Below are 23,784 nucleotides of genomic sequence, written 5' to 3' on the forward strand. Positions count from 1 at the left end.
AAAGTCATTTAGCCTTTCTTTGGAGTTTGTTTAGCTGTAAAATCAAGGGCATTGGCCTAGATGACCTCTGTTATCTCTTTTAGCTTTAAATTTTATGATACTATATCTTTTTTTTTTTTTTTTAAAGCCATCAGGGTTAAGTAACTTGCTCAAGGTTACACGGCCAGTTATTTCTGGGTGTGGTGCTAAGTGTCTGAGCCCAGATTTGATCCAGGTCATCCCGACACTGGAGCCAGTGCTCTTACTTGCTGTTTACTTTCATTTTTAAAACAACCTTCCTTTGTAGCAATAAGAAATCAGGAGGAGGGGGTTGTGGAAAACAATTCAGCAAAACTAACCAATGCATTAGTCAGTAGTTTATGCTATGAAGACCCTTAGTTTTAAAAGAATGAGTTGTTGTGTTTTTTTTTTTTTAACTTAAGTTGTTCAGTCATACTAATTGTTTCTGACTGTCAACCCATTTGGGCTTTTCTTGGCAAAGATACTGGAGTGGTTTGTCCTTTCCTTCCCAAACTTATTTTACAGATGAGGAAACTGAGGCAAACAAGGTTAAGTGACTTGCCTGGGGTCACATAACTAGTAAACATCTGAGGCTGGATTTGAATTCCAGCTCCAGGCTCTGTCTGGCATGTACAGTGCTTTTTTTCTTGTTTATATTATTTTCAAGGCAGCAGTTAAGATTTTATGAGTTGTTTTTTTTTTTTACCTCTTTCATTATTCAGATCATGAATAAGCTGACTAGATCCTAGCTGAGACAGTCTTGCTATATATTTGTGAATGTACATTTAGTAAATATTAAGAAATTAGTAGGATTTTTTTACATGGATTGTGGAATCGAATTTGTTAGTCATAGTGCAGACAAAATTATTTCTGATGAAAATGTTTTTTGTAATTAAGAATTTAAAACTCTTGGGTGATAGTCAAGCTCTTGTTTAGAGAAATTAGGAATATTATCTGTGATATTGCAGCTCTTATATGTAGTCTTACAGCATTCTACCTCAAATGCAGGAGGAAACTATCAACTAGAACTTTGGAATCCCGAGAAAACACAACAGAGTAGGATTTTGGTATGTGATCCATGAGATAATAAAGGCCCCTCTGAACCATATCATAGGAATTAGTTATATATATGAAATTAAGTAGTGTTTTAAAATGTTGACTATTTTTGATAGCCCTTGTGAGAAGCTAAAAATAAAGACTGTTTAAAACAAGGCAGCCATTATTATCATTATTTCTCAATTCAGGAAAAGAAGGGAACAGTTTTAAATAGATTTGAGATTAATACAGTTAGGCTAGTTTTTTATTAGATGTATAATTTAGGAAAATACCATTTAAGTATTGCAGTGGTATGTACAATAGGAGTGGCCTTTATTCTGCAATTAGTAAAGGTTGAGACCTTGTATAAAAATAGCTAAATGGTAGGTTGGGTTGAGGGTTGATAACACTAATCATTCTTTTTCACATAAAATGAATCAATAAATATAAAATTGCTAAAAGTGAAGATCTGGTTTTTTCCTGTTCACCTTAATTTTCTTTGGAGATACACAAAACCCTATTTTTTTTCCCATGTCAGTTCTTAAGAATGTCACATAGAGTAGTTGACATATTAAGTACATTGCATATAATTACCAGTGTTTCTCTACCTATTTCTATAGTAGCAGCAAAGGGAAAAGAAAAACAATTACTTTTTTTCAGGTTCTCTTCATAGGAAAAGCAAGAAAAATTATGATCTTGAGAGTACTATCAGTTTTCTTTTATGCTAGGTTACAGATTTATTTTTCTATTGACCTTGTGCTTTGCTAATACTTAACTGTTTCTCCTATTCTTCTTTCCCTCCTAATTTAATATAATGAAATGTAACAAAGCATTTTTTCTATATTACATCTTCTGTCTTTTTTCTGTTAACTAGGGAAATAAGCCAACTTAAAATTATATTGCTCAAGCATGAAGTAAATTCTTCACATTATCTGGTTATAAAACAATATATTTCTAATTTAGCCTTATTTCCTTAGTTTGAATGAATATCCTTTTGGAGATTTATGAGTTTAAAAGTATTATCCACTACTTTAGCTTCTTTTTGTTATTTTGACGTCACTGACTATCTTTTAAAAGTGAATCTTAATAATTTAGATTTTCAATGTTTGTTAACCCTTTCCTTCACACTTTCATTTACAAAGAGGTGATATTAACTTATTGGGAGAGGGTAGGCGGATTTCCTTTATTATGCCCTGTGTTCTATTATAAGTACTTTTCAAATAAAATTATGTGAAATTGTTACCTATGTATCTACAACTTAGACTATGGCCTTGGAAATTAGGCTAGTTAAGTCAGTGTGATGAAGCCATAATTTGGTGACATATTGGTCTTTCTGGAGGATGGCATTGTCTGAATTCTCTCCAGGTCGATGAAAATTATGGGAATTTTACAGTGTGTCTGCTTTTGTGCATAAGAATATTTATGGATTTCATCTTGACTCTCCAGGAGTTTTCTTATGTTAACTATAGAATAGATGGCACTTAGCGTTTCTGATATTCTTAGGATTACTACCCATTGGTTCATTCAGTTTAGCTAGCAAATTCAAGAAACATTTATTGAAGTTCCCACTGTGAGCACTGTGTTAGATGTTGGGGAATTTCCAGAGTTTAGGTAATTGTAGTTTCTCATCTCATGGTATATACAGTTTAGTAGGGGTTGTCACATATGCAGATAACTAAAATGGAAGCAGTGTGATACAGTGAAAATAGTAATAGCTCAAGAAGCAGAGGACCTGTGTTGAAATTATACCTCTGGAATTTAACCTCTCTGACTCTGGGCAAATCACTTAGACTACCTGCACCTGAGTTTTCTCCTATGCAAAACAAGAAGGTTAGACTAGATGACTTTTAACATCTATGGCATATCATCAGTGCAAAGTAACATACTATATGAAGGGGAGAAAGCACTACCAGTAGGAGAAAGCAATGAAGGCTTCATGGAAGATAGGTCATTTAAGTTAAGATTAGATGATACAGAAGAGGGAGTCATCATAGATACAGGGGATCACATGAACAAAGGCACAGAAATAAGTTGGATGGAGAGCATATTTGGGAAACAGTAGTCATGGTTTGGTTGGTGCTTAATGATTGCTTGTTGATTGATTGGAGGACAGTAGTATTGAACGAGACTGCAAAACTAAGTTGGTACCAGTTTGTGAAGACCTGTGAAAGTCAGACAAAGGAGTTAAACTTCGGTAGGTACTCAGGAGCTTACTTAAGAGGATTTTTGAGCATAAAAATGACATGACCAGATATATTCATAAAGAAAGATTATTTGGCCTTGGTATAAAGGCTCTATTAGAGTAGAGAAGAAGTAAAAGCCATAGCCCTAGGTCCATGGTAATGGGGCCCTGAATTAGAATGATTGTGTGAATAGAGAGGTATGGACAAATAGAAAAGTGCTAGAGAGGTGCGATTAGTAGAATTTAGCATCTGTTTGGATTTGAGAGGCTAAACTAGAACACCTGAGTTTTGAACATGAACGATTGTCACTGACAGAAATAGAACAGTGAATTTAAACAGAAAATGCTTGGTTTTGGACAGTTCACATTTCAGGTGCTAATGGCACAACTAGGTAGAAAACACCTGTAGGAAGTTGGAATATATGTCTGGAGATAAGAAGAGGAATCAAGACTGCAAATATGAATTTGGGAGTCATTTATATGGAACTTAGTAGTTGAAGCAATGAGAATGAATTGGATTGCCCAGGGAAAGTGTGTAGAGAGAAGAGAAAAAAGGACAGAAATTTGAACCACACTCCAACTAAGGAACTGGGAATAATGTGAGAATCTCAAAGGAGGTGGAGTAGTTAGAGATGTAAGAGAAGCTGGAGAGAGTGATCTTTCAAGCCAAGTAAGGAGAAGGTGTCTAGAAATAAAGAATTGTCAGCAGTGTCAAGATATTGGGGAGCAAGAAGACTGTAGAAAGGGCTGTTGGATTCTCCGATAAGGAGATTATTGTTGTTTTTTTTTTTTCAGGACAGTAATTGAGAGTGGAAGTCAGGTAGCAGACTGAAAAGAGAGTAGGTCATGAGAAAATATAGATACCAGGTTTAGGTGCGTTATTCAGAAAGTTTAGCAGTAAAATGGAGGTTATTGATAGAAAAACAGCTGGATGGGCTGCTAGAACCAAAGGAAGGATTCTGTAGGATTGGAGGGACCTGATTATGTTGGTAGGCAGATGGAAACACAGCAGTGGAGAGGGAGTGTGAAGACTTGTGAGATGGAAGGAGTGATTATTGGAACAAAGTTTTGGAGAATATGAAAAAGAATAATGTAAAAGGTGCAGAAGGATTAGATTTAGGATTAGGGGTAGTAGAGAAACACAGATATAAGTTAAAATATAAGAAGTACATAAACCTCTGCCAAAGGCTTCTTGTGCCTTATTGTGAAGTAGAAGTGACCTAGAGCCCTGCAAAGCATTGTCAGAGGTAAGCAAATTCTGGCAGGTCTTTAAAGACTTTTAACATGAATAATTAATAAAATTAAGACTTTTATTCAAATAAGATGAATATCAGTTTTTGAGTCTAGACCAAGACAACAGCCTTAAAGCAGGTAACATTTGGTTTTTTTTTTTTTAAGTTGAATAACAAGATTTTTCTTTTTTTATCAATATTTTATTTCTTGAAATTGAGATATTGAAATAATAAATTTGTATGAAATAATATGAGGTTATTTTTTAGTTATATCATTTATTAAGAGTAAGAAAAGATAAGACTTTCCTTCAAGCCTGGCACATTGTATGTGTGCTTTCTTAAAGGCTCAATTGAGTGCTTATTTTGGTGTGTGTGGGGAGAGTATTTACAAACCAAACAACTATTAGAAAATTCTTCTGTCAGGGTCACATTTATGCATCTGTTTCACATGTTTTGGATTAGGGTCTCGATTTATTGTTTCACATATTAGTAAGAGACATTTTTGAATATCAGATACTTTTTATGTCATTTGCACCTTTCTCATTTCCTAGATGAAACCAAGTATTACTTTGCAAGTAGGACACTATCAGAAAATTCTTTAATTTATAGTTGATAATTTTATTGTGAAAGTTAATAATTTGCTAACTTTTCATATCATTGTAGTGGTATGAAAATTTTGAGAGAAAATGAATAAATGAATGAAAAAGCATTTATTAAGCCCTTACTATGTGTGAAGAAATAGGACCGACTACTTACAGAGAAGTCTTTCTCCTCATTCCCCTTCGCCATGGCTCACCTAGGTGCCACAGAGCCAGAAAAAGTATTTGGTACCAGGTATACTCTTCCCCCAACTTTCCTTGCATTGCCTTCCTCTTCTCCCTCTACACTGACACCCTTCTACCTTTTGGTCATGGTTGCTCCTACCGCTCTGAAGAGTAAGAAGCCACCACCTCATCTTGAATTTCTGTTACAAGAGAAGAATTATAAGCCTTACCATCTGCCCTGCCATTTGCATCTTAAGACCTCTGGGTTTCCTGTACACATGGGTCTTTCCATATTAAACATGCCTGGCATACTCTCTGATCTTTGATTCCCCCTAAGGACATCTCTGAACCATTCCAGTCTCTTTGCTACTGAACTGTTAGGACTTCAGGGCCTTTCCATAGGCCCAGCAGCTGAACTGTCTTATATATTATTGCCATCAACATATGTGAATACCAATATGTGAGTTCTTTGAGAGCAGGGACTGTCTTACCTTTCTTTTTGTATCCCTGGCATTTAGCACAGTGCTTGACACATAGTAAGTACTTAATGCTTTTTTCATCCATACTTTCTCAAACTTTTCATAAAATCACAGTGATTTAAAATAAGTTTAATATAACAAGTTATCTCACAACAAAAATCAAAATTAGAAGGTAAATTAATATATTTCCTAGTACTTCTGTATTGATAAATATTTAAAGCTGTGTATTTAATCATGTATATACATGTATGTGTTGCAATTTTTGTCCTACTTAAGTGTTTTTCAGACCTTTCTGTTTAGTAATACATGTGTAAATTTGAGGTGAGGGAGTAGTGTCATGTTTTATGATAGGATAATAGTTTTAGAGTTACAAAGGCTTTTATGATCAAACTCCACCTTTTCTAGATAAAGGATACTGAGGCCAGAGAGGTTGTGACTTTCCCAAAGTCATATAGTTAATTAATGATAGAACATGTACTAGAACCCAGCCCAGGTTCAGTCATTTGCCTGCCTGTACCCTTTATCACTCCTCTTTGTATATGTATCTTCACTTTTGAGTGTGTGTGTGTGTGTGTGTGTGTGTGTGTGTGTGTGTGTGTATTTCGTACTAACCATTATTATTCATTGTGGTTACTCTCAAGGAATTAAGGAATCTTAATTCCAGGTTAGGACTTCATGATTTGCCAGTGTGCCAGCAACAGATGTGCACATATTACCCTAGCTTAAGGGTGACTTTGTAGAATATGAAGAGGAGAGGAAATCATTTGAAACAAGGAAGAATACATTTTGAATGCTTTCGTCCTGGAGCAATCACTATAAAAAATGACATAAGAGTGAATATCCTGCACTAGGCACTCCAGGTGGGAAAGCATAGATGTTCTTGTTGTAATGCAGAAAGGTGCAGAACATTTGTATTAGGCAGTCATGAGGTGGGTGATTAATACCTTTTTTAAAAAGGTGAACAAAATATCTTGGCGTGATTTTTTGTTTTTAAGATGCTCCAAGTCATACGAATGGGAAAAGCAAATGGTCATTCCTGTTCAGTTTGACAGACCTGAAGTCAATCAAGCAGAACAAAGAGGGTATGGGCTGGTCTTATTTGGTATTCTGTCTAAAGGATGACGTCGTTCTCCCTGCTCTTCATTTTCATCATGGAGATAGCAAACTACTGATTGAATCTCTTGAAAAATATGTGGTATTGTGTGAGTAAGTATTACATTATTTTATATCTTTTCACATTGGGCTCTTGTAATAATTATAGGCTGAAGTATTCTCACTTTTTATTATCTGAAGTCTGTGTTGCCTAAGCACTGCTGTATTCTTTTCCCCTGTGACCTTGATGTTAGTCATTAATCATATCTTCAATATGTTAAGTTTGTAGTTTTATGCTTATTAACTTAATGATGTTAAAATAAAACCTTAAAAGAAGAGCACTGTTTACTGTGACTAAACTGCAGTGCTATAGCTTATTGAATTTGCTATTATTTATTATGCCTTTTTTATTAAACTTGACATCTTAAACTCACTTTTATAAAGGGACTAGAATACCAAAGTTTTCAATGTGAGATATAACCTATTAATCCTTACAGTAGAACCTTGTCATAGGATTATATGGGTCTAGAAATAATTTATATAATCTCTATTAGTACCTGAACTGTAAATAACAACTTTCTCTAACATTGTTTACCATCAGAGGCTGAGATAACTCCTTTCATAACACCAATATTGTTAGTGGCAAAGAAGTCAGATGTGGTCAACACCTTTGAGTTAGAATTCATGAGTGAGGTGATGCCTGAGCTTGGAACTAGACAGGGCAGAGGAGGGGGACTAGAGAGATAAGAAGTACTGGTATAACATAGGTCTATTCTAGAACCTGGGAATTAATAATTGATATTTTAGTATTGTGATTTTAAAACATCATTTCATTTGATCCTTAAAATAATGCTATAGTGTGGCTAGTACAGTTATTATTTTCATTTTATAAACAAAGAAACCAAGGTTTAGAAAGATTTGATGACTCTCCCAAAGCCAGCAAATTGTAGAGGTGGGATTCAAACCCAGCCTTTTTCTGATTCCAGTCCAGTATCTTTCTGCCATACTCTTCTGTTCCTTGTCAGTAAGAACTCTTTATCATTATTAATTTAATACATAAAATGATTAGGGTGAGCAGGAGCTTGAATATTAGGCATTGACATGTATAAACATGGGAGATCTTATGAGGGAAAATTTTATTTCTTCTGTTTATACTGATAAAGGCAATGTTATTGGCCCATTTATATCTTTAGTTTCTTCAATTTAGCAGAAGTAGAAAAGGGGTAACAGAAAGAACCATCTTAGGAGGCTGGAAGACCTGAGTTAAAGTTCAGTTTGATACATCATAGTTATCTGACCCTGGACAAGTCACTTAACCTCTTAGTGCCCTTAGTAACTCTGGTTTTAAGTAGAAGTTTTGTCATAGCTGTTTTTTATACTGGAAAACCCCTGTGCCTGGCACTCTTATCCACTGTACCTCTTAGCTGCCTTTATAAATATTAGCAATTAGCCATTACTATTAATGCATAATATTTATTTGTTACTCTCCCTTTAGGTCATTTATGGGAAAAGGTGCCAAAATAACTAAAATTGCTTTTTTCTGTTTAGAATCATACCTTAGGAGATGTAACGATATTGAAGAGAAGCAGCTATTTTAATAATTCAGATTAAAGAAATACTTTAGGGTCTTTGGCATAGAGATAAGACGTGCTATTTTGGTTTTAAATAACCCACTTCTACATAGCACTTTAAGGGTTTACAAAGCACTTTTGCACAATCCTTATGTGACCGGTAATGAAATTATTATAATTACCATTTTATAGATGACTTTCCTATAGTTATATAGCAGTGCGATCTAGTAGGAAGAGCACAGATTTGGGAGTCGAAGATCTAGGGTGAGATCCAAGCTCTGCTGCTTGCTCTGTAAACTGGGCAAATCTTCTCCCCTGCCAGGGCCTTAGTTTTCTCATCAGTAAAATGAGCTAGATGGATTGATGACGTCTAAGGTTCCTTCTAGGGTTTTTAATCAAGGGCAAGATAACACATTAAATTTTAGAATATAAATTCCTTCTAAGTAGAGATTGTTTAATTTTTCTTATATCACCAGTGACTAACTCAGCATTTGGCACATAGTAATCGCTTAATAAATGCTTGTTGATTAATTGATTGTATGCTACAGACAATAACTTAATATACTGACTTGCAGAATTTACTTTGGTATTTGTCATTTGTTGGATTTTTTCCTTGAGACAGTTTGGAAACATAGAATTTAAATTTTAAGACTGATATATGATAATGAAACTATAGTTTCTCTTGGAGAGTGAGTAACCTTTATTTTCCAGGTTTTCTGAATAGCTGGGCATTATCTTTCAGTGTCATAATTTTCTTTTTTTTTAAATTTTTAAAAAAGCGATCAGGGTTAAGTAACTTGCTCAAAGTTACATGGCCAGTTATTTCTGGGTGTGGTGCTGAGTATGTGAGCCCGGATTTGGTGTCATAATTTTCAATATTTTAATCATTTGTTTATTTGAAGTCTTATAAAATATAATAGAATATTTTATGCCTTCTTAGAGAGAGGAAATGTGTGTGTACATATGTGTGTACATACACACAGCATATATATGATATACACACATATTATACACACACATGATTTGATCTTTTCTTGATGACTAGTGGTACTATACTTTCTAAAATTTTTTGTATGTTAGATAGATGGAAAGGGAATTGGTCCTTGAACTTGCTTTTTTGAAAAGGCCCTTGGTGTTATCCTTCTTTTTGGTCATGTGCTTCTGTCTTATGAAGGTGGAGTGAAACTTGTAGCTGGGTAACCTTGGGGAGGGTAACATGGCCTCTTTTCTGCAAACTTTGATTAATAGATCAGAGAAAGTCTGAAATAGTCATCTCCCAGTTATCTTTTTTACCCTCCAGAAAATAATATTCTTATTATCAGTTATATACTTTGTTTTGTTAGTACCATTCCGAATATTATCTATAATTTATATCTCACTGAAAAAAATGAACAGACACTTCTTCAGCACCTTGTGCCAACCCTCAAGTGCTACTTATCTTAAATTTGTCCACGGGGCGTGAAGGAGCAGTTTGATAATTTGTGCTAGGGTATTATGGGGATAACTTGCTCCAAAACTTGTAGCTTCTTCATGGAAAGATGAGCCTTTTACAGAAATATCACTAGACCATACTTTTCTGCAAATTCTCCTTTGTATTTTACTTTGAACAGAATTCTCTCTTTTTTTTTTGGAGGGGGGAAGGCAAGGCAGTTGAGGTTAAGAGACTTGCCCAAGGTCACACAGCTAGTAAGTGTCAAGTGTCTGAGGCCAGATTTGAACTGAGGCCCTCTTGACTCCAGGGCCAGTGCTCAGAATTCTAAATACAAGCAACATACTGTTATGATGGGCTTAAAAATTATGTATAGTATTTGTACCACATACTTTCTCTTGAAATTTTTCTGTAAAAATATTTCCTACTTAGAATTAATGACTGAATTAATACATAGCATTGATCGCTATAAAAAGAATAGAAATACTATAAGAAATCAGCCCCTTCAGAATAAGCTCTGTAACTGTCCACCTATCATTTAGTGTCTGTTGTATTTTAACGTGATACATTAGTACCTTCTTCGGGGCACCGAATCTAAGTAGCTTTACCCCTTCCACACAGAGGAGGAGTGTGTGCCTTTGACCTGACAATAGTATAGCCTTGCAGCTCCTAAGATATAGCTTCTACGATTGACTGACTTCCCAGACTGGTGGGATTCTTTTTTTTTATTGTCAAGGGGTGTCTATTGGTTATTGCTGCATCTGATTCCTATTGTTGTATTTCATTTTAAATCACAGCATTTCAGAGTTGAAGGAGACCTCAATGGCCATTTAGTTAAAAAAGCAACTGTGAAAACAAGGTTATCTGGCTGTTGCTTGAAGACCTTCAGTGAGGAGAAACCCCCCAAAGCAGCCCATTACACTTTTGGATAGCTCTAACTTTAAAAGTTTTTTTTAAATTTATTTTTAAAAAATCTATTTATTTACTTTTAGTTTACAGCATTCAGTTCCACAATCCCTTGAGTTCCAAATTTTCTTCCCCTCTCTCTCCTCCCCTCACCCTCCCATGGTGGTATCCAATGAGATATAGGTTCTACAGATACCTTCACATTAAACATTAGTCAAGTTGTAAAGAAGAATTGTAACGAATTGGAAAGAATGACGAGAAAGGAGGAACAAAACAAAACAGAAAAGAGAGACAGCAAGTAGTTTGCTTCCATCTCCATTCAGACTCTGCAGTTCTAACAAGTCTTTATTTTCTCATGTCAAGCAGAAATTCACTTCTTGACAATGTCTGCCTGTCGCTCCTTGTTGTGCTCTCTAGGACCAGCTGTGCTCCCCAAAGTTAAGGACCAGCTGTGCTCCCCAAAGTTAAATATCCTCAGATCCTTGAAGTGAGCATTCTGTGTCATGAACTTGAGGCTCTTCACTATCTTCTTGGCTCTCCTCTGTTCAGCTTATGGGTGTCCTTCCTAAAATGTGGTGATGTGGCACATGGCACGTGTGGCTCTGTGGCAGAGTATAGCAGGCCTGATATCTCCTCATTTCTGGTGGTTGTATTTCTATTAACGTAGCTCCAGATGATCCTGTTGCCTCAAATTGTGCTTCCAGGCCACTAAAACCTTCCAGTTTTCTTTTTCTTTTTTTTTCCTTGAGAAATCTACTGTCTGGCCATATTTCTTCTGTCTATGAAATTGACTTCTTTTTGAACTCATGTATAGGTGGATCTTTCCTGCTGCTTGATAGACTGCCTAAATCACAGTTACTAGTTGTAATTTTTGTGTTTTAGGCTTTTGTTGACTTTTTGTTGCTGGATGCTTAGGGAATACCACTTTGCTGCCAAAGAGGGTTTTTTCCTTTTCTTTTGCTACTTCTGGGTATAGTCAGTCCTTCAACAAGCATGCATCAAGTGCTTACTCTGTGTCTTGCACTGTGTCAAGTGCTGGGGGGAAAAGGAAGAGTCAAGTGTCCGGGTAGAGAAATGCTCCTGTATTTGTTGCTCCTCCATCCTAACATTTAAAGCCTCATGACTTTTTTTTTTAGTTTGATTTGAGAAGTAATTTTAAAAATATTCTTGAAGAAGGAATAAATGTTAAATGTTTTTTTTTACTGAAAATGCTGTGCTTGAATGTTATTGTTTTCTTTTTTCTTTTGTTGCTACTTAATTTAAGTTTACATTTCGAGGAACTGACCTGTAAAGTTCTGTCAATAAGTCCCAACATGAAACATCAACCAAAAAGGTGTTCCAAGAAAATTTCACAATATCTTTAGAGTATTCTGTTTACATGACGAAATGACTTAGCCTTTGTTCCTTCTGCTGCTTTGAGCAACACCAAAGGCTTTGAAACTGCTTTTACTTAGGAAGTATGAGAACTGTATATTCTCTGTCTCTGAGCAAGATCCTATTTTGGATTTCATATCCCCTAGCATTACTGTTGCATCCTGTCATGTTAGAATTGAAAAGAGATAACTGTTATTAAAGTTCTTATCTCAGACATTTATAACAAAGTAGATACTGTAGGTAGCAGTGAAACAAATTAAATTTTGTTTTAAAGACCTAAAACTTGGGGCTTTATTTTCAGTTACCTTCCCAAGTTAAAAACTTTTAGAGGCTGGAAAAAATAAAATTTTTATTAATTTAGACATTAAAAATGCTTGGTTATTTAAAATTAGTCAACTGTTGATATTCTTTTTTTTTTTTTTTTGCCCTTTTTTTTGGGGGGGGGGGGGGGATAGGGCAATTGGGGTAAAGTGGCTTGCCCAAGGTCACATGGCCACTGCTGATATTCTTAATGAACTTATATGGTCTAATTATAAGAGAAATTTGTACAAAGAATTGCTGCCAGAACTTGAGCCAGTATTAAAAACTGTATATTTAACATCGTTATATGTATGTACATAAATTTTTTATTTGTTATTGGGAATAAGGCAGTAGAATTACAGGATTTGAGAGTTAGAAACTCCATCTAGGCTAATCCATAATTGTAATTAGAACCCTAACGGCAGTGCTTTTTTTAGTATAATGAATGATATCTCCTTTTGTATTTAAATGATTTTTTTCCATGTGCTTCTATGACAAGAATAGCCAGACAGTCTTGCTGATGTTATTTATATATTATTTATAATAGCAAGGCTATAAACTTTTAAAAGATTAATTGAAAAAAAACTAGGAATACTATAAACTTTTAAAAGATTAATTGAAAAAAACTAGGAATAGGAATAGTGATTAGACCTACAATTTCATTGTTGTACAGGCAGCTTCCAGATTTCATTTCTTTTAAGTACATTAATAGTTCTGTGTCTCTGGAAGTTCTAAAATTAGTTATAGTTGGCTGTTACATATTTGTTTTTAAGAATTTTATTTTTTAATCTACGCATTTATTTTCTCTCCCCCTCACTTCCTTCTTCCTATTGGGGGGAAAAAAGAAAAAATGAAAACTCAGTCTACATAGCAAATATCACTGTATATTTCTTAGCATTAGATTAGAGAGGAAGTGTGGTGAAAATGGGAACAGTGTTCCCACTTTGAATCAGGAGACCTGGGTTTGATTTCTGGCACTGATACTCTTTGTGTAGACTTAGTCCTATAACTTCTTTGAATCCAGTGTCTTTATCTATAAAATAGGAATGCATAATTATAGCACTGATCTCACAGGATTGTTGTGAGGAAATTGCTTTGTAACCTTAAGGTTGTTATTAGATTAATGCTGTTTAGTAGATTAGAAATTTTTCTTATACAAATGCTAATGCATAAATTATTTTAAAAATTGAAGTTACTTCAGTTTGTCACTTTTTCTATAAATTAAAAATACAGTCTTCATTTTATTACAGATCTCCACAGGATAAAAGGACTCTTCTTGTGAACTGTCAGAATAAGGGTCTTTCACAGTCTTTTGAAAATCTCCTTGATGAACCAGCCTATGGCTTAATTCAAGTATGTTTTTTAGGTACCTATAGGGCTAATCTTTCTGTCTTCAAAAATCCTCCAACCCTTTCACCCTCTTTTTCCCAAATACTATTTAACTTGTGTCTATAATTTAAGGAAACTGACTTTGTATGTGAGTCATGGAGTCAGTCATCATTTTATAATCACAAGTCATATGCTTTGAATTTTTAGAATATGAAACTCTCAAGGTTGTTGGTAACTTGTTTTTTCTTGGTCTTTAGCTAATGTTAGGGCAGTAATATTTTTTCTTCATAACCATAACTCTGACAATGCAAATGAATAGTATTCTATTAGTATTGAATAAGTTTAGTATCATTCACCCTTGTAGAATGAATGTATTGAGTTAGTTCATACGAGCTAATTTAAAAATTAGTTCAAGTAAATACCTTGTTGCATTGATTTCTTTGTCATTGACTCATCAGCTATTTTGGAACCTTTTGAGAATGTTGGGATATCAAAGGATTTAATCCTATTTTTCTGCTTAATTGTATTCTACTAAATTATCCAAATACTTTCTGATGTCAAATTATTTTATGCTTTTTGTTTTACTTGCTGATTTTTACATAAGAATCTTTATTTCTCTGAAATTTTTTTATGAATTATATCCTTTTTTTCACTAATGATTCGTTTTTAACTTAGAAATTATTAGATATTTTCGTTTACAATCCACAGTGTTGCTTTACAAATTAGTTTTGTCCTTTATTGCTCTAGAATATCAAATAATTTAACTTATTTACAAGCAGAGTTAATATTGCTTAAGCAATTATAGTTTTCATATGTATGCTAAATAGATTTTTGTAAGATTGTAATAGGGTATGCTATGCTTCAAGAAATATTTTTTCTGTGAAGGCAGGACTACTAGACAGAAGAAAGTTGTCGTGGGCCATTCACCATTGGAAAGTAAGGAGTTATATACATTTTTTGTTGTATGTGGACTGAATGAGACCCACACATCATTTGTTCTTTTGCAATTTGAATCAGTAGCAGTGTTGATGCTTATGATAGAATCACTTTTCTTTGATTTTTACTCAATTAAAAGGTTAGCATAGAGAAATTCAAATTTTTCTTCCCAGGAAATAATAGAATCTTGTAGAGAAAATCTTAGAAAATCTTCTTTGTTTTAGTTTGATTTTCCCTCTCTTACTCTTTGACTCTTCTATTAATGTCCTTTTGTTTACTATTTGGTACAGTACTACTAAAGTTATATTTGTCTTCCTGTTCCCTAGAAAATAAAAAAGGACCCATATACAGCAACTCTTGTAGGATTTTCCAAAGTTACAAACTACATTTTTGATAGTTTGAGAGGAAATGATCCTTCAGCACATCAGCGACCACCTTCAGAAATGGCAGATTTTCTTAGTGATGCTATTCCAGGTTTAAAAATAAACCAACAAGAAGAACCAGGATTTGAAGTCATCACTAGAGTGAGTAGAAATATGTATTTATACAACTTTTATCTTACTGTTTGAAAAGAAAAAAAATTATCTTATGCTGAAGGTTGTTAGAAAGTTGATTTGACCATAGTAGCATATCACTATCATCTGCTCCTTTCTCTTGAGCCTACTATTCATCACTCTTTAGCATTCCTTACTTATAAGGCACTTTCTTTTATCAGATCCTTTTGGTTTTAATTTTTTTTTTTTAAAGCAATTGGGGTTAAGTAACTTGCTCAAGGTTACACGCCCAGTTATTTCTGAGTGTGGTGGTAAGTATCTGAGCCCGGATTTGATCCCAGGTCATCCCGACTCTGGGGCCGGTGCTCTTACTCACTGTGCTACCTGGCTGCCCCCTTTTGGTTTTAATTTGACCAGCTGTTTTTCTTTGAGTTCCTTCTCATTATTGATGGGCTGTATATTGCCATGGTACTTTGTGCCTTTGGAGGGGGTAACCTCTGCCCCATAAACCCCCTAGTTCCATTTCTACTAGTTCTAAAAATAATAATGTTTTCTTGTTAGTTAACTGATTATGAACTTCATTTATTTTCATTTTGCTTCCCCTTTACCCCCCATAGAGCTTTTGTTTGCACTTGCTTTCACTCAAAATTGGCCTTAAGTCCTGCACTGTGACATATTCTTATATTCTCAGAGAGGTCTTTGGTTCTTGATAAGTTCTGGGTTTGGATACATATAAAACATTTCAGACATTTAAATTATACTGCAAAAATGAATTATTTTACAAATTTGATTAGTTATAAATTATCTACATCTGCTAAACCAAGTATAGTGTAAAATTATTAATGTTGTTTAAAGAGTCATGGATCAGTTAGCTAAAAAGGCATCTTTTAGTGGTGAGTAAAATGTGTTCTACGTGATAATTCATATATTAACTTTATAACCAATTTTTAAACAGTTTTTTTCCTTTTTTTAAGAGGGCAATTAGGGTTAAGTGACATGCCCAAGGTCACACGGCTAGTAAGTGTGTCAAGTGTCTGAGGCCACATTTAAACTCAGGTCCTCCTGACTCCAGGGCCGGTGCTCTATTCACTGTGCCACCTAATTAAAAAAAAATGTAATGTAGTTGTAGCAGCAAGCACCCCAAGCGTCCTCAGGGTTTGCAGCCACCACAGGTTCTTGGATCTGCTTTGTTAAAGGAAAGCAACTCAAAATGGGTTAACAAGCTTACTTAAATCAGTCAGACATATATTGTTTACCTTGTTCAGGGGAAAAAGGTCAGCACCCCAAACTTCAAAATATACAGAAAGAATTATCAAGACATTAACAGATCAAGTAGACAGCTTTCCAAACTATCCAACCATCACATCCATACCCAGTCAACATCTGGGTTTCCACATCTGGGTTTTTCAAAGCCGGGGGACTCTCAATAACGGCTTCCCAGAATTCAGATCAAATCACAGAACACTTCTCAAAGTGAGTCCCAAAACAAAGCTACACATCAGGGCTTATATAGCCTTCTCCTGGCTCAGAGAATGTAACAACCTTTTGGACCCACTGGCCAATCAAGAAGTATCTACTGAAAAACAAGCCTCCCACCCCAGGCTCCAGGTGCACGTTAGCCTAGGGGCAGGGAAGACCTTTAAAATTTACACTCTCATTACAGTAGTGTACAGTTTTGAACAGTTTGTTACATACTTTCTAAGTTGCTTCTTTGTGAGATTTTGGCATAGTGTGGTACAGAGAGAGAGTTTAGTTTTGGAGTTAGAGCATCTAGCTCTAATGTCTTGCAACCTGTGTGTGATTGTCCCCCCAAAATAATTTCATCTCCCTATGCCTTAATTTTTTCAGTTATAAAAGGAGGAAGTTGATCTAGATTATGGGTTATAGCCATGGGTCTGTGAACTTTTTGAAAAGATATTTTGATAACAATTTCAGTATAATTGGTTGCCTTAGTTGTCTTACATAGCTTATTTTATTTGAGAATATTATTCTGAGGATTCCATAGGCTTCACCAGACTACTATGACAAAAAGGGATTAAGTACTCCTGGTGTCTAGATATTTCTTAGATCCTTTATAGCTTTAAATTTGAGATTCTGTGATTTTTTTTGCCTTAATACCCAACATTTATGTGTTTGTTAGCAGAGGGTAATATGTTTGATGCCAACTATACTAGGTAGTTTAGATGATGCTTACTAAATAAGTTTATGAAATGAGAAAATAAATGGAAGAACATTTCCAAAAGTGAGAGTACTTATGATGTCCAATAGATAATTGTCATTTCATGTTTTTGTAATAAGAGGTTTTTCCTGTCATTGCTTAATGTTGTAAAGTTTGTAACTTATCTTTCAATTTTAGATTGATTTAGGAGAACGACCTGTTGTTCAGAGGAGAGATCCTGTATCCCTGGATGAGTGGTCTAAGAACATGGATTCAGAAGGAAGAATCTTAAATGTAGATAGCATGAAGCAAATGATATTCAGAGGGGTAAGTTAATTAACTATTATATCATAGGATATTCAAGGGAAGAGCTATGTTATTTCCCTCAAGTCCTAAACTTTCCTGATGAAATGGGATGCTGAAATCTCTTCAGCTTTTTGGGAGTCAGAGGGAGAAGTTACTTGGAAGTGAGGGGCAAAGGGTTTCTTGCCCCTATAAATGCCCATGACCTATGGGTGTGGCAGAGCAACAGTATCTGGTATCATTATATCAACAAGATTGGTATTTAAAATCCACTTATTAGTCATGGACCATGTGTTCATGCCATCTAACTCCTAAGAAATTGAAGTGTTTCAATGCGATAGAAGGAAAAAATAATATTCATTGGACTGATATCTTTTTAATGAAAATTCCATATATATGTAACCTTACTACATCATAGGTTAGGAGCAAGTTCTACAGTCATTCTTTCATTATTACTAATTTGTTTAATATGCACTTACCTCAGGGACTCAGTCATGTGTTGAGAAAACAAGCATGGAAATTCCTTCTGGGATATTTTCCTTGGGATAGTACTAAGGAAGAAAGAACTCATTTGCAAAAATTAAAAACGTAAGTATTAGCACAGTGTTCCATGCTTAGTAGGCATTTAAGAAATGTTTGTTGAATTTAATTAAATATTTTATTAAAAAAATAAGTAACTCATTCATATAAATTAACATAGACATGATGGCTCAGGACATGGGATATTTCAGATATTAATGCATGAAAATTTTTATTAAGAATGGAAATACGGTTAAGAATTCTGTTTATGTGCTACATCAGGCTCAAGTGTTCATCGTCATCAGATGCACTATCATTATGACATTGTGAACTATAAGACAGCTTTTGGCTTGCTTTGGGGATTGGAGAAAACATTATTCCCATGTCTGATCTCATTTGGAAAGAGCATTGGACTGGGATCTTTGGTGATTTAGTTTCAAGTTTTGTCCTGCACTGTCAAGTTATATGACAGTAGATGATGATCTTAAGGTCTGTGGTCTTCAGTTTTCTCATCTGCAAAATGGAGGTGATAATTCTTTTTTTTTTTTTTTTTAAAGCAATTGGGGTTAAGTAACTTGCTCAAGGTTACATGGCCAGTTATTTCTGGGTGTGGTGCTAAGTATCTGAGCCCAGATTCGATCCCCAGGTTATCCCGACACTGGGGCCGGTGCTCTTCTAGCTGAGCCACCTGGCTACCCCTGGTGATAATTCTTATACTACCTGTTTTGTAGCTTTGTGAGAGGAAATTTTTGAAAACTGTTAAGAAGATAGACATGTGGATTATTGATTCAAAATCCTTCAAAAAATTAGTAGTAGCCTTTTGGAATTGCCTTATAGTGGTCAAAAGAGTCTGTTCATCACTGTATTTGTTGTCTTAGGGGGCTCTTACTGTTGAATGGATTAGCATTCATTCAATACTAAAATTAGAAAAATGCAGTTAATTTACTGGTTTTTTTTTCTTTTTGCAAGGGAAGAATTAAGAGTTTATCATTTTGCAGTGTATTTATTGATAGAGAATAAGATTGTAAGTAGGCATAATTCAGATTTTCTTCAGGTCAAATTTCCTTCTTAGGTATTTCAAAATTGTTCTTTGTGACAGTGGTTCATATGTATTTTCTGCCAATATCACTGTAATTATATAGTTTCAGATTTCATTAATATTTTATATATTTTGCCAGTGTCTAAAAGATCATTGAAACTAGCTAGTTCAGCTTCCTCATTGTATAGCTGAGGAAAGTGAAGCCACAGAAGTTAAATGGCTTGCCCAAGGCCACAAAGTAGTAAACTGAGATTCGAACACCAGAATACTCACTTCAAATTCAGTGTTATCTCTACTATATCGTGCTGCCAAAATGCCTGGTATGCTGAAGTGTTCTAATGATTGGAAAATGCTATTCTTAAATAACTTTTTTTTAATATAAGTGTTTTTATTTATGATTGCTTTTAGAAACCTAAGTCATTAGTGTATTTTGTGATCACAGTATTACTTGATAGGTTGGATTTCAAGAACTGAACTAAATATTTTTTATCCTGAGTAGATTCTTGTAGTCTGTGATGTTATTTTTGCAGGTGTTTAAGCTAGCACTTAGCTTAGAGGCAATTAAAAATTCTTCATTTGGTGATTAATTGATGTAATGGAAGAAGTAAGAGATTTGTAGTTGATAGACCTAGGTTCAAATCCTCCTTTAGACATTTTATTATTTGTGTAACCGTGAGCAAGTAACTTTACCTATGAACTTTAGTTTCCTCATTGGTATAATGGGGACAGCAGTACCCATACCATCTACCTCACAGAGTTTTGAGGAAATCACTTTGTAAACCATAAAAGACTATGTAAATTTGAATTATTTTCAATCTGATGATGATAACTTAAATGATTTTACCATGATGGCCTTATTATGAAATTGCGTACCCTAGGCATCTTAAATACTTTTGATAATTTCCTTTTTCTTCGATTTATTTTTATAGAAAAATTAGAGTTCTCATGTAATAAAAATAGGCTGCATAAAAAGCTTCCTTTGGTATAAAATTATTTTCTTCTTTAGTGATGAATACTTTCGGATGAAATTGCAGTGGAAATCCGTCAGCGAGGAGCAAGAGAAAAGAAACTCAAGGCTGAGGGATTATAGGAACCTTATAGGTAATTTTCCTTTATGAATTTGGAAATGCTTCTGATGGGGAAGGAAGTGGTTAACTTAAAAATATTTTCAAAAGGTTAGAGAAGTAACTTTTATGCTTCACATTTCAGGACTTGGAGATATAGGTCAGAAAACAAAAATGAAAACCGATAAGATGGAGGAGGGATTGCATACAGGTTTCATTGTGTAGTTCCTCATCCTGGGGTTGATTAGGGGAACTTTTCACGTAGTTAAAACTCACCCCTTTATGTACTTACACTTAAGATATTTCATTGTGATAGGAAGGTTTCCAAAACAAATTGCATTTCTCAACTTTAAAAAATACACTTTATTGCTGTTTTTTCATCTTTAAACCAGTCATTCCCAAACTCTCCGTTTCCCTAGTGAACCCTCCCTTGTGTTAGCAAAAACAAAACAAAAAAGTTAAGCCAAAATATCAGATACAAAGACTACATCTGATAGTGTATCTAATATTCTGCCTTCATAGTCTCTTGCCTCTGCCAGGATAAAGTAGTTATGTTTAATTTTCTGCTCGCTGAAACCTTCATTTATTTGTTCTATTACTTTGAGTTTGACTTCCTTTTAATATCCTTCAGAACTATCCTACTTATCTGAGTCTCTACCTGAACTTTGTCCCATTTTCTTCTGTTTTTTTTAAAGAAATGATTCACTGACTCTTTCTTTATGTTTTTTTTTTTTTGGCAGGGCATCACTATCATTGGCTGTTTCTTGCTCTTTTCATTCCTAAATCTCACCATATTAAACAACAATAACAACAAAAATGAAAAGAAATTAACCCTCTCTTCTTTGTGACATGTAAACATAGTCAAGCCAAGCAGATTAGTACCAGTGGAATTGTAATTAATTATTAAATTGGTTATTACACTGAGAGGAATTGTTAAGTCTTTTGAAGTTGTTTTTTTCTTCCACTGTTGTAGTCCTATATAAATTGTTCGTATTTGTTATGTCTTACTCTGTGGTAATGTTCCTTTACGTTTATATGCTATAGATTTTTCTTGGGTCCTGATTTTGTTCCCATTTTTTTTGTTCCTGCAAAGAATGCCACTGTTATGATAAATGTTAGATTTTTTTTTTATCTATCTTTGACTTCCTTGGGGTATATATGTAGTGTTGGAATTTCTGGGTTAAAGGGTGTGAGCAGCTTGTCATTTTTATGGCATAATTCCAAATGGAAATCCAGAAGAGTTTGACCAAATCTTTCATTCCTCCGGCTTCCCGTGGCGCCTCCTCTCACTACCTTAGGTGAGGCCTCATACTTTCCCCCCAGAATTTGAGGACATGTGCTGAATATTCCCTCCTTTTACCCTTTTCATATTTCATATCATTCGAATGTTTTCCTACACTATCTCCTCCACCCTTGTTTCATAGAAATTTGTGGCCCTTCTCCTTGCCAAGGCAAACCCCTCTGCATGCACACGTGATGTCATTTCATTCCATCTTCTCCAACAGATTGCCTCTTCTGTTTTCCTGATTCTGTCATTAATCTTTAATTTCTTCCTTTTTACTCTGTTTTTTTTTTTTTTCGCTCCCTGCTGGCTGCAAATGCATCCATGTCTTCCATCCTTAAAAAGACACTCTCTTGATTTACCTTGCTGACTTGCTGTCATCCTATGTTTTCCTTCACTTTGTGATTAAACTTTAGAAAGCCATCTATACTTGATGCCTCCACTTCTCCCTCTTCTCACTCTAGAGTCTGGCTTCTAACCTCAACATTCAGCTGAAACGGCTTTCTTCAGCAGTTACCAGTGATCTCTCGGTTGCATATCTCCTGGCCTTGTCTCAGTCTGCATCTTTCTTCACTTCTTGTAGCCTTAGACACTGTGATAACCTTCTCCTGGATCTCTTTTCTCTCGGGGTTTTTGTGGTGCTGCCCTCTCTTGGTTGGCTCCTGCTTTTCAGACTTCTTTGCTGTATCTTCATCCAAGTCGTTCTCACTGACCACAGTAAGGTCTGTTTCTGGTACTCTTCTCTTCTCCCTCTATACTATTTCACTTGGTGATCTCATCAGCTCCCATAGGTTCAGTTATCTCTATCAGATTTACTTAGCCAGCTCTCTTCTCCTGACCTCCAATCTCACATCATCAGAATGCCTTTTGGACATCTCATACTAGATATCCTGTAGACATCTGAAATTCATCATGTCCAAGACATAACTCATTACCTTTTCCCCAAAACCCAGCCCTCTTCTGAATTTCCTGTTACTGTTGAGGGCACCACCAATGTCCTCCCAGGCACACAGGTTTGCAGACTCAGTGTCATATTACAGGATTCTCACTCTATGTATTTAATCTGTTGTCAAGTTTTGTCATTTCTGCCTTCCCAATGTCTCTTGTGTGCATCCCCTTTTCTCCATTCACACAGTTGCCATGTTGGTGTAAGACCTGTCTCCTCATGCCTGGACTATTACAATAGCTTTCCAGTTGATTGCTCTCTGCCATCCTTTATTCAGGTGCTAACATGCCCAGGTCTGACCAGTTTATCCCCCTACTAAATAAATTCCAGTGGCTCCCTATTAGCTCCAGGATCAAATATTTATTCCCCTTCACATACTGTATGATCTAGTGACACTGGCCTTCTTGCTTTCCCTTGAACACGACACTCCACTCCATCACCCAGCTCTGTCTCTTCACTGGTTGACATTCTCCCCCCCAACCTCCCCTGGTGTCTAGAATGCTTTCTTTTATGTCTTCCTCCTAGATCACCTGAGTTCCTTTTAGACTCAGCTAAAATGGTACCTTCTATGTTTTCTGGTTCCCCTCCTAGAGCTAATGCTTTCCCTCTGAGATAATCTTTCACTTACACTGTATATGTCTTGTATTTACGTAGTTGTTTTTGCATGTTTTCTTTTCCATTAGAATGTGAGCTGCTTGAGGGCAGGCACGGTGTTTCTGGAAGAGTACTGAGAACTCGTGACTTTTCTAGGGATACTCAGTCCATATCAGGCAGGTAGAGAACTTGAACCCAGATCTCCCTTACTTTGAAACCAGTTCTCTTATTCACTGAACCATGATGCTTTTAGACTGTTACAGGAAAGTAAATAAATAGGTTCCTTTTACTAATAGGAAAAAGAAAACACAGTAAAATCCATTTAATGTTTATTAGGGTAATGCTAAGCTGAATTATTTAGAAGTTTAATTAAGATATGTATTTTTTAAAAATATAGTTGCTTTTTTTGAAGTATAGACCATACCCTAGACTACAATGGAAACTCTGCTGGTTTTATTTTATGATTTCTCACTCATAAGTACCCACATTCTTCCTTATGTAGATAATGGATAGATAGATAAAACATTTATTCAGTGCTTACTAAATTCCAGGCACTATGCTGTTCTGGGAATAAAAATACAAGTGAAAAGAAAGACAGTTCCTGCCCTCAAGGATCTTATATTTTAGTGGAGGAAGAGAACACATAAAATAGAACTTTATTTTCTTCAATTATTTATTTATTTTTTTATTAATCTGTTTACTTTTAGTTTACAAGATTCAATTCCGCAATTCCTTGAGTTTCACATTTTCTCTCCC

General features: G+C 35.0%; 1 protein-coding gene across 2 annotated transcripts in view; it reads left to right on the forward strand.

Moving 5' to 3' along the window:
• Positions 1-23,784, forward strand: part of TBC1D15 (TBC1 domain family member 15) — a 78,813-nt gene that overhangs the window by 22,621 nt on the left and 32,408 nt on the right. For both annotated transcript variants that reach the window (XM_069081942.1, XM_069081943.1), the window contains exons 5-10: positions 6,688-6,898; positions 13,615-13,717; positions 14,956-15,153; positions 17,480-17,608; positions 18,069-18,172; positions 20,149-20,243. In XM_069081942.1, coding sequence (XP_068938043.1) covers positions 6,688-6,898; positions 13,615-13,717; positions 14,956-15,153; positions 17,480-17,608; positions 18,069-18,172; positions 20,149-20,243 — 840 coding nt within the window. The remainder of the gene's footprint in view (positions 1-6,687; positions 6,899-13,614; positions 13,718-14,955; positions 15,154-17,479; positions 17,609-18,068; positions 18,173-20,148; positions 20,244-23,784) is intronic.

Source organism: Petaurus breviceps, unplaced genomic scaffold (assembly GCF_028583685.1).
Source record: "Petaurus breviceps papuanus isolate PSGF00001 unplaced genomic scaffold, PetGlider_PUasm1.0 156, whole genome shotgun sequence".
Taxonomy (NCBI): domain Eukaryota; kingdom Metazoa; phylum Chordata; class Mammalia; order Diprotodontia; family Petauridae; genus Petaurus; species Petaurus breviceps.